At 42.0% G+C, this 13,928-nt stretch overlaps 1 protein-coding gene across 1 annotated transcript in view; it reads right to left on the bottom strand.

The window, feature by feature from the left end:
• Positions 1-143: 143 nt before the first annotated feature.
• The window catches only part of LOC120059168 (arf-GAP with coiled-coil, ANK repeat and PH domain-containing protein 3-like), a 44,167-nt gene continuing 30,382 nt past the window's right edge, over positions 144-13,928 (bottom strand). The window contains exons 10-23 of the mRNA XM_039008013.1: positions 12,720-12,835; positions 12,026-12,077; positions 11,468-11,568; positions 11,121-11,232; positions 10,685-10,893; positions 9,257-9,421; positions 8,869-9,086; positions 7,995-8,096; positions 7,761-7,862; positions 7,325-7,554; positions 6,997-7,106; positions 6,656-6,766; positions 6,392-6,453; positions 144-1,438 (exon numbers count right to left, since the gene is read on the bottom strand). Coding sequence (XP_038863941.1) covers positions 1,332-1,438; positions 6,392-6,453; positions 6,656-6,766; positions 6,997-7,106; positions 7,325-7,554; positions 7,761-7,862; positions 7,995-8,096; positions 8,869-9,086; positions 9,257-9,421; positions 10,685-10,893; positions 11,121-11,232; positions 11,468-11,568; positions 12,026-12,077; positions 12,720-12,835 — 1,797 coding nt within the window. The 3' untranslated portion in view covers positions 144-1,331. The remainder of the gene's footprint in view (positions 1,439-6,391; positions 6,454-6,655; positions 6,767-6,996; positions 7,107-7,324; positions 7,555-7,760; positions 7,863-7,994; positions 8,097-8,868; positions 9,087-9,256; positions 9,422-10,684; positions 10,894-11,120; positions 11,233-11,467; positions 11,569-12,025; positions 12,078-12,719; positions 12,836-13,928) is intronic.

Here is a 13,928-nt window from a genome sequence, read left to right on the forward strand (position 1 = left end):
TCAGAAATATGGACACATCAGTCTTGTGTAATTGTTGTAGTTAGTCAGGCAAGGAACCGCTGTGAACACTTGTCAGTTTTAAGAGACTTTCTTAAAAAAAATAATAATAATAATATTCAAGACAAAATGACATTCCTTTGAGATATTAGCATTTTGCCTCTACAGCGTTTATATACAATATCTGCATTGAAATGCATAGTGATATGAATATAAAGACATTCTACATTACATTTTAACAAAATATTAAGACTATACCAGCATAGTCGAAATCAAATATCACCTTCCACATAGTTCCAGGATAAAAACAAAACTTATTTGAAAAATAATACTGACATTACAACACATTTCAAAGAACTGGTGGTATCCAAAGGAAACAACCCTATCCATTCATCCTAAGTGAGCTGAAAGCCTATAGGCTATAGTGTAGAGACATTGCTGCTTAATTCAAGTTTGAAAGAAATAAATGGACCAAGGGAATGCATTACACACAAAAAAACTAAACATTTTGCAATGTAAATAATATGCTGTTATTCCTTCTATAGTGAGTCTGGTTCATTGAACAAAATAATCAAGCTGTTCTGAGCACACAAAGAAGAAGAATTATCATAATTCTCAACAACTCCTGATATCTATCTAGAACACAGGATAAGAAATTGTTTAGTGCTTGGATTTATCTAAAGTTAACATTTAACAACAACGCTTAAAAATAATGTCATACAGCTAATAGGAGAGGACAAGTCCAGCAAATCCTCATAAAGCAAGTACAGGCTACATTACAAAAAGTTACTAAAACAAATGACTGATTTGATGACAGAATATGCATCTCACACATTTGTAACATACAGCATTTTCCAACAAAATATGCTTCCCAATTGCTGAAAGCATCAATATCTTTTGTCAAAGAAGTAATACATGTCATGAACAGCATCTAAGAATTCACAGATGTTTTTAACAGTGGCAATCATTCTTGATATCGTCGCCCATACCTGTAGGCCTATGTTTTTTTAGGCAACATTTCTAAGCATCTCCCATATACTGTAGGTGCATGTTGACAGAAGTGGTTTCACCATTAAGATGAGTGGAGTAATTTAGTGTTAGTCAGTATTGGTATTATTAGTAGAGATAGTACCTGTAGTACGGCAATTTGAAAGAATGCAATAGTGGTTCTCATTTGTGAAGAACATTTACAATTTGGGGATCTGAGAGGATTCCTAAAGTCAGGTTCTGAATATGAGGTGGATAGACACACTATTCAAATCTGTAATGATGTAAGGAAAGTGACTGTTGCACTCTTCAAGTACGACCTCCCAGACATCTCATCCATCCGTGGGCTACCTGAAGGAGTGTCTGAAATGTACACTCCTCCGCTTCAGCTTCTCTGGGTTGTGGGAGGCCATGTGAGAAAACTCTCGGAAGATGTCGAGGTAAGTAGTGTCTCCTGAAAAGGGATAGGAATGTAACAGAGCATTATCAACAAGAATTGCATTTGAATTGATCTGGTAAATAACAATAGGCCTGCCATAAAATAATGTGGAATTTGTGTGAAGAAACATGAAATCGATTGTTCAAAACCTGAAAAAAAGATTTAAAAAATGACAGACACTCGATTCTATATAACACATCAGCAGAGGAACAAAACCACAGTCTAGTCACCATGACTCTAGGCTTCACCCAATCTATTACCAAATTCTCAAGCTTTACTTTTCTGGTGACCATGGCGACCGCCAGTCAAACTCCTTTCTACCCCGAGAAATTCTCAGCTAGACTAATTTAAAAAAGGAGGGAAGAAGAACATTCCAGTCTATGGCTGTGTGTATCTATGATTATTTGGTATTTTATGATCAATGGGCAAATGAGCAGCACAGCAACTACAGGGGCCAATTCACAGGCCTTTCAAATAAACGGTTGAGAACCGATTTATCAAACAAATTGCAAACATTTCATAAAGCGCTGAAACAAGTGTAAAAAAATATATATATGGGGCAAACTGATCATATAATTTTTTTTTGAATCCATACTGAGTTGAATGTAGAAGGACAGGTTTTCTCATCTCTGAAAATGTGTGGTATGTTGTTATATCTTCACCCTTGACGTAAGTGGTTGACTCATAAGTGCATTGCCAGTTCAGGTTAATGCAGTTAGTTGTAGTGACAGGGGGAGTGTTAAGTTGGAGTGACAGAGAGAGTGTTATAACAGTGCTATAGAAAGAACAGAAGAAATGAAGCACTAAGCAGCGGGAGAAGTTAGGTGTTGAATGAGTCACATCTTCCATTTATTTACAGTATTTTCTCATTTTAGAAGACATTAGGAAAAGAAAATTAACATAAAGGTAGCAGTAGTGTAAGTTAAAGATACTCAGAGACGTGTTCTCTAACAATATACAAACAACATGTACAGAGGTAATTAGTAAAAAAATAAATAAAAATGAAGACTACAGGAAAGTTTAATTAGCATGTTTCAAGCAAGCAGTTTTAAGTGGTAATAATTGTTTAGCCTATTTACAGCATAGCAGTCACCTAGTCAACCTGTGGGTCTAGTCAATCCACTGACTCCGATACACTGTACTGTACAACATGTAAACCTTTAGTGGCTTGACGCAAATCATTGGAATTTTTTGGTCAAAACATTGTTCCCCAGATCTTTCATTGAGTCTAATATAATCTACTACTACTCTTTTTGTCATGTACTGCACAGTAGAAGCCAAAACTAGAATTAAATTGATAGTTTAACAGACATATTCGAAAGTTAAATATTTTTTTACTGCTTACTTATTTTCTGCTCATAAATTACTTGAAGAACGTAATGTGGTCTTTGGCTTGAAGTAAACTCGAGCAACCCAAACGCAATGTAAAAACATCAGTTGTTACTAGCCTACAGCAAGGACAACTAATGTCATTTCCTGATCAAGATGATTTCAGCTCTGGAACATGATGTAAACATGTGCTTAGGTCAGTAAGCAACTGCACAGTATCAAGGTAAACATGGAGGACTGGTCATCCTCTGACTGTGTACACACAGCAGGTGAAGTGTGTACACAGGCTGTGCTTACATAACGGGGTATTCTTTTGGTATTCAGGGGAGCTAGAAAGTTTTACATAGACCAAGCTTTCTCTCCTGTTCTAAATGGCCTGTCAAAGTCAAACTATGCCTGTATGTTATGGGGTAGTCTATCCAATATATCTGGTTCAATTTGACAATAGACTACAGATCTAACCTTTACAATGTCTTACTATGTACAGTTCTCATGATTTGGCAGCACATTACACAGTTATCATTACACAATATATCAAATATTAACATACACGGATGAATTAAGTAAACAAAACCAACAGGGCTTTGAAAGACCTGGGCAACAGCAACCCATGCACTATTCAAGCAAGAAACCCAGAACACATCTAATATTGTATAGCCATGATACATCAAACATAAGTCAATGTTTGGCAAACATATACAAATACTGTAATACATGTCAGTTTTAATATTATATTAAAAAGGTCCGTCTCATTGCAGTTTGTAAAGTTTCTATTATAAGATTGTGAGTTGTGGTTGTCTTTTCCAAAAAGAGACATGAAGAAATGACGGTAAAGGTTAAGTGACCTAAGCTCAGGAAAATAAAATCTAACTAAATATATCCAGTTTAAAAAAATACCATCTGCATCGTATTGTTCAACATAATACAAGAAATACAGAGTATCTGTATTTAAATTATCATTGCACTATTGCTCTAGGCAGTTCATAAATTATGGTAAAAACCTACACTAGTAAATTTAAATGCCAAAAATAAATTCAAATCATTATGGGTAGGAAACGTGCACAATGTTGCTTTAAAATCCATGTAAAAGCTTTACTTTAAAGTGTCTCCATCAAGACAAGTACACATTTATGACATATAATCCATATATCATCTAGTCTCAATCACAGTTATTATTTAGCTTCATTGTTACCCCTTCAAATCACCCCTTTTTAAAACAACATGCGTGTACTAAAGAACCACCTCATGCCACAACACAGCTGGAGCAGAATTAATACGTTTGTAATAACTGACTAGATACAAAGACAACGACTTTCAGGCCTTAAAATGATTGTGTTGAATGTCTGTTTTCATGGTCTACCCTTGACAAGACTACCATATGCTGATCTGGTATTCTTACATAAGCAGGTCGGTTGATGATAGTTACAGTGCATTCTGAAAATATTGAGACCCCTTGTCTTTTTCCACATTTTGTTACTTTACAGCCTTATTCTAAAATGGATTAAATCAATTATTTCCTTCATCAATCTACACACACTACTTCAATGACAAAGCGAAAATAGGTTTTTAGAAATGTTAGCAAATTTATTAAAAATAAAAAACAGATACCTTATTTACATACGTTTTCAGACCCTTTGCTATGAGAATCGAAATTGTGCTCAGGTGCATCCTGTTTCCATTGACCATCCTTGAGATGTTTCTACAACTTCATTGGAGTCCACCTGTGGTAAATTCAATTGATTGGACATGATTTGGAAAGGCACACACCTGTCTATATAAATGTCCCACAATTGACATTGCATGTTGAGCAAAAATCAAGCCATGAGGTGGACGGAATTGTCTGTAGAGCTCTGAGGCAGGATTGTGTTGAGGCACAGATCTGGGGAAGGGTAGAAAAACATTTCTGCAGCTTTGAAGGTCCCCAAGAACACAGTGGCCTCCATCATTCTTAAAAGGAAGAAGGTTGGAACCACCAAGACTCTTCCTAGAGCTGGCCGCCCAGCCAAACTGAGCAATCGGGGGAGAAGGGCCTTGGTCAGGGAGGTGATCAAAAACCTGATGGTCACTCTGACAGAGTTCCTCTGTGGAGCTCTGAGAACCTTCCAGAAGGACAACCATCTCTGCAGCACTCCACCAATCAGGCCTTTATGGTAGAGTGGCCAGACGGAAGCCATTCCGCAGCGAAAGGCACATGACAGCCCGCTTGGAGTTTGCCAAAAGGCACCTAAAGACTCAAACCATGAGATACAAGATTCTCTGGTCTGATGAAACCAAGACTGAACTCTTTGTCCTGAATGTCAAGTGTCACATCTGGAGGAAACCTGGCACCATCCCTACGGTAAAGCATGGTGGTGGCAGCATCATGCTGTGGTGATGTTTTTCAGCGGCAGGGACTGGGAGACTAGTTAGCATCAAGGGAAAGATTGAACAGACCAAAGTACAGAGAGATCCTTGATGAAAACCTTGATGCTCCAGAGCGCTCAGGACTTCAGACTGGGGTGAAGGTTCACCTTCAAACAGGACAACGACCCTAAACAAGACAACAACCCTAAGCAGCTAAGACAACGCAGGAGTGGCTTCGGGACAAGTCTCTGAATGTCCTTGAGTGGCCCAGTCAGAGCCCAGACTTGAACCCGATCAAACATGTCTAGAGAGACCTGAAAATAGCTGTAAAGCGACGCTCCCCATCCAACCTGACAGAGCTTAAGAGGATCAGCAGAGAAGAATGGGAAAAACTCCCCAAATACAGGTGTACCAAGCTTGTAGCGTCATACCCAATAAGACTGAAGGCTGTAATCGCTGCCAAAGGTGCTTCAACAAAGTACTGAGTAAAAGTTCTGAATATTTATGTAAATGTGATATTTCCATTAATTTCTTTATACATTTGCAAAGAATTCAAATAACCTGTTTTTGCTTTGTCATTATGGGGTATTGTGTGTAGACTGATGAGGGGGGGAAAATACTTTAATACTTTCCGAATGCACTGTAATGTGCAACATATTGGCCAGATCTGGTCTTTAGTTAGGAGCACACCACCCTACCTTGAAGACCACAAGCAAACACCTCTCCAAATAAATAAAGAGCAGCTGAATTAACTTGGCTTGACATGGGTATAAGTAGGATACAGATGGTATAGTAAAGATGATTTAAATGAACTTATGAAGTCGTATTAAAAACTTGGTCCCTAACCATTTGTGACAAATGATCTAACTCTGAGCAAATTTAGCCATGAAGTCAACTGTACAGTTTGACATCATGACAGAGTTAATAATACTGACATCCTATACGTTGATGAGCCTGAGGGAATTGTAGTTGGTATATTCTGGTGCCACCTCGTTTGAACAACGTTAGTTAGCCAGAGTACTGGCTAGAACACCGACAGCAGCCTGTGGGGAATCTGACAAAGAAAGGTGTGTTTTAGACAACGTTCCTTCCTGTACAAGATTCCACACAGGGCTGCCACAGTCCTGGTATACTATTGGCTTCCCATCCAACCATCATCTGAAGGGAAAGCTTGATTCATTGGACCAGGATTAGGTATTGTGATTGACTTCTAGCACTCAGCTATGTGGAGACAGATAAACTCTTGTATGCATTTCTTATATTGCTGTTCTGTGGGGCTGCTGGTGGGGTATTGACCTGGTTGGCCGAACGGTCCCTCTGACTCCCGCATCTCCTCATTCATCCTGGCCAGTCTCAACCTTTGGGAAGAAAGGGAAGGGGGAGAGGAGGGAAGGAGGGATCGGACACAAACTGTTAGATGGATTCACTCAAACTTCCCAGAGGTGAGGAGCTACAGTAGATTACCATGCTAACCTCTGGTCATAATATGTATTTTAAAGGATCGTGTGTAGTTGAAGCTGAGTAAGTTGAGGGACAGGGTGTTGTGTCCCACAAACTCACAAGGTGACGATATCTGCGTTGGCTGCCTGCACAGCGATACTCAGAGGGTCCTGTCCACCCTCGTCCCCGTCGTTCTGCGTGGCTCCTCTCTTCAGGAACAAACACACCTGCCTGTAGAGGGCAGCATGGAGACAGATCAGACGTAAACATGCATCAGCAAACCTGTACTCAGCATCTTTGTCTTGTATGCTATCTAACCCGAGGAACAATGTAAAAAATAACTGAACAATAATCAGCTTTGCATGCTACACCATTGTCCATGGAAATGTTCACTTGTGGCTCAAAACAAGACATTGACAATAGTAAGGAAGAGGGAAGCGTTATGCCTTGGCACTACTCACCCTGTGTGTCCCAGATATGTGGCGTGGTGTAGTGGCCCCCTCCCCCTTGCGTCTCTTTGGTTGACGTCAGCTGCATTCTGGAGCAGGAACTCGCAGGCTATCAAGGAGCCCTGGAATGGAACACAAAGGTTCTGAGGCTCTCTCCATGTTGCCAAATAAAGCACAATACAATGTGAGAAAATATTGTAATCATGCATAGACATACTGTATGGATAGATGTATACATTGATGTTTCAACATAATGCATCCATGTAATTTATTGTGAATGACTGGAACTGCCTTTGCCAGTGTGCCAAGAACACACCTGCCTTTCATTACAATGACTCACCCCAAACACAGCCTGTATGAGTGGGCTCTTGCCATCATCCTCATCGTTGACGGAGTTGATGTCAGCCCCGTGGGCCAGCGCCTCAGCCATGACGGGCAGGTTGCGTGCTTGGGAGGCCTTGTAGAGCAGCGCCCCAGGGTGGAGCTCACGCCCATCCTCTGGGTCCGACTGGGTCTCGGGCTCTGGCTCCATCTCAGCCTCTCCGCTAGAGTCCTCCGACACCTCACACTCTGCAGAGAGAGAAGCAGCAGAGTTACAACTAGGATTCAATAATCAATACAACTTCATTTATGCCCTCAAGGGCAAATAAGGATGACTGAGATCAATTATCAGGTTTTCTGAAAATTGCATTTTAATACTAAATATGATGGCTGAACCTATGTTGTACATTTAATTTTCCATCCCATCCTTTACAGGTATGTATTTTTCTTCTTACCCTCCTCTGTGACACTGTCCACCACTGAGCCGAACACCAGGATATCTGTGCTGCCGTCTGTACTGCCGCCCAGGCCACTGTCACTGCTCAGACCTGCAGGGCCAAAAGGAGCCAAGCCAGGGACACGTTAGTCACTTGCTTCTAGCTATTTCACTTTGCACACCACATAAAGGATTCAAGTATCTCTGTGGTTTAGAGTGTAGTGTCTGTATATTAGATGGGTAGGTAACTTACTACGAGGTCCAGATCCTGTGTCGAAGTAAGAGAACAGATTGTCCAGCTCGTCTGGACAAAACAGTGACTCTCGTCGGAACTTTCTCTCTAGAGCTGAAGCGGCTGTAAAGCACAATGAGGGAATGTTTAAATGTACTGGGTTGTCATTGTCAACTTTTTTGTTTAGCACTATTAGGAATATGGATACAAAGAGAAAATGAGGAAGGTATCCTTCCTCTAGTGCCAGGAGAGCTATTAGGGTATGAAGGGGTTAAACCAAGGCCTCATACCTTTTAAAGGGTTAATAAATTGTGTTATGATAAACTGTAAGGTCTCTTAGGAGACCTCTGTGTGTGTGTTAACACCTGTTTTTAGTGTTGTGCCCTTCTGACACTATCAGAAGGCAGAAACCGCCTACGCTCATACTCCTCCTATCTGAGGTTCTGAGAATATGATTGTTTTTCTGAGAACACAAGGCTGCCGCATGCCTGATGAAAACAGCCACCTGTCAGAAGATGCTTAGACTCGTTTACCTTGTTATGACCCTATACTTGTGATGAAAGGTCAAGTTTCGGCCAAACCCACTTCTGAGATTTTAATTGCTGACAAGATGGTTGCTGCTGTCAGGGGGTGTTTAGATTTATTAAAATGTTGTTGCCAGGGAAACTTACACAAGGAGGACTGGGGAGGCTATATGAGTTACATGTCTTAGACATTTTGCAGAACTATCATATACTGTACTCTGTACCAACTTCTGCCTACAATTGTATTACTAAAGGAGAATTGTAATACTTAAACAAAAAGTCTGTGTTTCCTTTCTACTACCAATATATATATATATGTTTGATAATTATATAGACCTGATCATCTGTTGAAGAAAATGACCAACAGGTACCTGAGAAGAGGGTGGCAGGGGAGGCGCTGCCCGGCTCCTGACGGTATTTCCGTCGGGTCTTAGGCACTGTGGTGGCGCTGTTATGTCTCTGCCACTTCTTCACACTCCACCGGCGCTCCGTCTTCCGCCCGCCGTTCACAAGCACCTCTGTGGCCCCCAATTTCTTCAGGAACTTCTTCTCCACATACTTTGATTTGATCCACGCCTCCTTCTCCTGCCTAGAAGGGATAATAGGAAATACACATTCAGTGTTATATACTGTACCAGTGAGGACATTCCCAGCCTAATGAAAATGACTAGATCCCAGTCTCCTTTAGTGGGTAATCGGGATATTCACAGGTGAAACCAGGTAGAGGCATTTAAATGCTGTGTGTGTAGCAGTCCTTACCTGGAACTTGAGGGCCCTGGTTTCTTCAGGCCCTGTGCCTCACATGCTCCCTCATAGATGTGGTTGATGACACTGTTTCCCAGCTCGCACATCAGCTTTAGTAACTCAGGTTCCCATGAGTCCAACATTAGAGAACGCACCTTGGAGCAGTGAACCCCCAAACTCCTGTAACAGAGACACATGAGAAGTGACATTTGGAAAGTCCTCAAGCGTTGGCATTTGAATCACGTATGTATTCAAGTTCCATGGCTGGAATTATTACTGGGTAGAATGCATTTTAAGTTAGTGTTGTTGACAACACTAGGCCCATATTGTTTCCTTGCTTTGCTTGTAATAACATTAAGGCAGACGTAACAGGCAAAATTGCCTGTTCGTAACAGGCTCCCCTGGAAGCTCCATGACAGTTCTGTTTCAAGTTGTCTTATACTGTGACATGGGATGAATAGCTGCAAAATGGGTTTCAAATCACTCAGGCGTTATCCCCAGGGAAACAGAGTAGCTGCCCTCAATGTCATGCAAATCACCACTCCACCAACAAAACAAAACTGCAGTGCGGCATGCCCAAAAAAAAAGACTGCGAGACAGTCTCTGTGTAGTCCTCCTCCTGCTAATGGGAAGCCTCATGTGATCTCATCTCACCACTAGAAGAAGACAGGCTATCTGACAGAAACAGATCATGAATATTTAACAGATGGTCCAGAGGAGGCGGTGATTACATACTGATAGCATTGATCTTTGCTGCATCTCTGCAGTAAACAGTCAACACCACCAACTGCTGAAACGAGGAAAACTTTCCCATCGAGCCTAATGCTAGTGTGTTGCAGCTACAATGTATGCAGGGCTGGAGTGAACCCTAGAGCTATGGTATTAAGGACATTAGAAATAGGAATCTTTATCTTGCTTCGGCCTGATTGCTAATCGGGTGTGGTTCAACAATTACGTACTTTCACGATTAAAGGGATGCCATTCTAGTTTATAAACATAAGTGTCTCAGTTATGCGGTGCTTATCATCTAACTCCCATCCTGTTTACTCACGCAATGAGCTCTCCCAATCAAACACAGCCTGATCCAATAAGCGGTGTTAAGCTAAGACACCCTTTAGGCCATTGGCACTCTCATATTCTCAGATCCAAGAGACTGGCACATGTTCTAGAACACAGAGTCGCAATGACCCCTCAGTCACCCTGTGGTAGTGCAACTATCTGCTACTACATCCTCCACTGGTTTACAACCACAAATGCTTTAGGATAGTCCATGGTCCATAATACAGTAGCCTATGTCTAGCCAGTGAAGTATGCCTTTATGTACTCTCTTAAAGACAAGCTAAGCATGAGACTTTGGGTATGGCTCATGAGACTAGGCTTTACAGATACAGACAGTATCTATGGATGCCAGAGCAGAATGCCCTCCATAGAGGCAGACCTTACCTGTGGATGCCGGAGCATTCGATGCAGAGCAGGATGCCCAGGTTGATGGAGGCCCAGTGCGGGTCGGCCTGGCCACAGTCACAGCAATACTCATTGCCCGGGAGACACTGTATACGATGCAGGATGGTCTCCCCCCTGACACTGCGTTCCCGAGGCTCGCTGGCCGAGTCAATACTGCTGACGGAAGGTGAGGCTGTCCTATCCAGACACTATTGGTGGGAAGACAGACATGGTAAACTAAGAGAGGCAAGCATCATTCTCTGAGGCATGACAGTCTTGATTTATCTCACAGGTGATAACTGTATCCCTTCATGCAAACGTATAAGCTTATAAATGACATCTGTCATGATGTAAAAGATGTCTAGATTAAAGAAAAGGTAAGAGAATATTAGCATTTGTTTGACAGTTAGGTCTGAAGCTAGATGGACCAACTGACCTCGATGTAGTGGTAGTCTGGGCTCTCCCTGTATGCTGAGGCAATGCTGGCCTGCACTGCTTGGATCCAGGCTAGCCGAAGCTTCTCTGACTCCGCCTGCAGCATACAGCTCCTGTAGAATGGAAAGACAACCCCATATTACTGCACACAGTCTCTCAACAGTACAAAACTATAGCCCCTTGCCCTCTTAGAAGAAGGAGAACACTTTATTTGACATATTATTGGCCATTTTCTTAAGATTTTACCTAAAGGGATTTACATCAATTTAACTGTAAGGAAAATTCCTTGGAACAAAGGTGAATTTATTTAGTTAATTACATAATATAAGGGCACTAAGAAGAACATACTTGTTGGGGGAGACAACCTCGAAGCAGAACCTCCTCTCAATGTCCTCACAGGGCTTGACAGAGCACAGCCTGAGGTCCTCCACCACCACCGTCAGGGAATCCTATTGGTCAGTAACAGTGAAAAAGGCCCGGTCAGTCAATCAGTTGGATTATTCATCATACCAACATTATGCCCACTGTGTCCTTGTGTGAGATGTGTTGATTGGATTTCAAAGTCCCTCAGTTGACCACCTTTTCCTATTTAATCCAATGTGCTGAAGCTCATACGGGTACACTGACGCTCACTTTCTATATCCCACTATGGATTGATGTGAGGGTCTATATGAGGGCGTAGGAAGAGTCTTTTGGGACAGGACTGAGGAGTAATAAGCTATCCTATAACAGTCCTCTGCCCTAATGCAGTCAGTGTTGACAGAGGGAGTGTTGTATTTCGCCAATATAGATCACAGTGACTTTCAGAGTAGCTCTATACCCCATTAAAGTTGCACGTAACCTCTTACCCCCCCCCCCCCCAAGGGACCCAGACTAAGATGGTAGCTAGTGGATATGTGGACTTGCCTTCAGCTTCTTCTGATAGACCAGCTGACTGTTCTGGATGGAGAACCACCGCCTGAGAGAGAGAGAGAAAAATGAATAAAACATGCATGTTAAATGGATATCCTTCTTCCATTAGAAGGTGCTGACCTGCCGAGTTGAAATAATGTCACTCTCTACTCTCTAGACACCACAGTGGTTGGGATGAGTAAAAGCGCATGTGAATGAGCTCTTCCTTTCCCTTGAGCTGCACTATATAGCAGAGAGTAATTCCCAACACGTGTGGTTTGGCTCACATCTAACCTCTTTAGAGGGCTGCACTGTCAGGAAACAAGACAAATGGAGTAATACATTGTAACGCCCTAGTAGAGAGCATCAGTGGGAGAACCACCTACGGGGAGAAATAGCCTGGTGTTCTAATGGATTGAGTGTTTCCACAGGCAGTAAACTATTCCTCAGGACGTGAAGTCAATGCTAGCAAGTATGGCCAAGTATGGTTTCCTAGGGAATAGACTACTTACTGAAATAATCTGGGACAAGTATTTATTTAGTTCGCTATCTATGGTATGTCTACAGAAAATCCACAAAACATACCATTGTCAAGATAGAATTAAAATCAAAATGCTTTGACCACAATACACTAATATAGTATGCTTCAGCGCCAGAGTGTACCTGGCTTATGGAGAGTTACTGATCAGTTGTCTACTTGTCTACTTACCTGTTCCAAGTCTTAAAGGCGTTGCTGGCTCTCTTAAACAGGTACCCCTCCATCACCACGCCATTGGGCGCGTCCACGTTGAACAACTCTGCCTTCGAGTCGTCATATGAGAAGTCCTGTCAGAGAAGAGAGAGTGAAGTTAACCCTGTTGTTCATGCTACCACTAACCATAGGAAGAAGAGACAGTCAGTGATGGGACATATAGGAGGAGCGTGACAGTGACTGGAGATTCTCTTTCTTGAACTACACTGGACAAGAATATAAATGCAACATGTGAAGTGTTGGTCTCATTTTTCATGAGCTGAAATCAAAAATCCCTGAAATTTTCCATATGTACAAAAACCTTATTTCTCTCAAATTTTGTGCACAAATGTGTTTACATACCTGTTAGTGAGCATTTCTCCTTTGCCAAGAACAATCCATCCACCTGACAGGTGTGGCATATCAAGAAGCTGATTAAACAGCATTATCATTACACAGGTGCACCTTGTGCTGGGGACAATAAAAGGCCACTAAAATGTGCAGTTTTGTCACACTGCCACAGATGTTTCAAGTTTTGAGGGAGCGTGCAATTGGCATGATGACTGCAGGAATGTCCACAAGAGCTTTTGCCAGATAATTTTATGTTAATTTTTCAACCATAAGCTGCCTCCAAAGTCATTTTAGAGAATACGTCCAACCGGCCTCACAACCGCAGACCACGTGTATGGCACCGTGTGGACAAGCAGTTTGCTGATGACACCGTTTTGACTAGAGTGCCCCATGGTGGCGGTGGGGTTATGGTATGGGCAGGCATAAGCTACGGACAACGGACACAATTCCATTTTATCAATGGCAATTTTTATGGACAGAGATACCGTGACGAGATCCTGAGGCCCATTGTCGTGCCATTCATCTGCTGCCATCACCTCGTGTGTCAACATGATAATGCACGGCCACATGTTACAAGGATCTGTACACAATTCCTGGAAGCTAAAAATGTTCCAGTTCTTCCATGGCCTGCATACTCAACAGACATGTGACCAATTGAGCATGTTGGGATGCTCTGGATCGATCTGTACAACAGCGTCTTCCAGTTCCTGTCAATATCCAGCAACTTCGCACAGCCATTGAAGAGGAGTGGGACAACATTCCACAGGACACAATCAAAAGCCTGATCAACTCTATGGGAAGGAGATGTGTCACGCTGCATGAGGGAAATTGTGGTCA

The sequence above is a fragment of the Salvelinus namaycush genome, chromosome 14, assembly GCF_016432855.1.
Source record: "Salvelinus namaycush isolate Seneca chromosome 14, SaNama_1.0, whole genome shotgun sequence".
Lineage (NCBI taxonomy): Eukaryota > Metazoa > Chordata > Actinopteri > Salmoniformes > Salmonidae > Salvelinus > Salvelinus namaycush.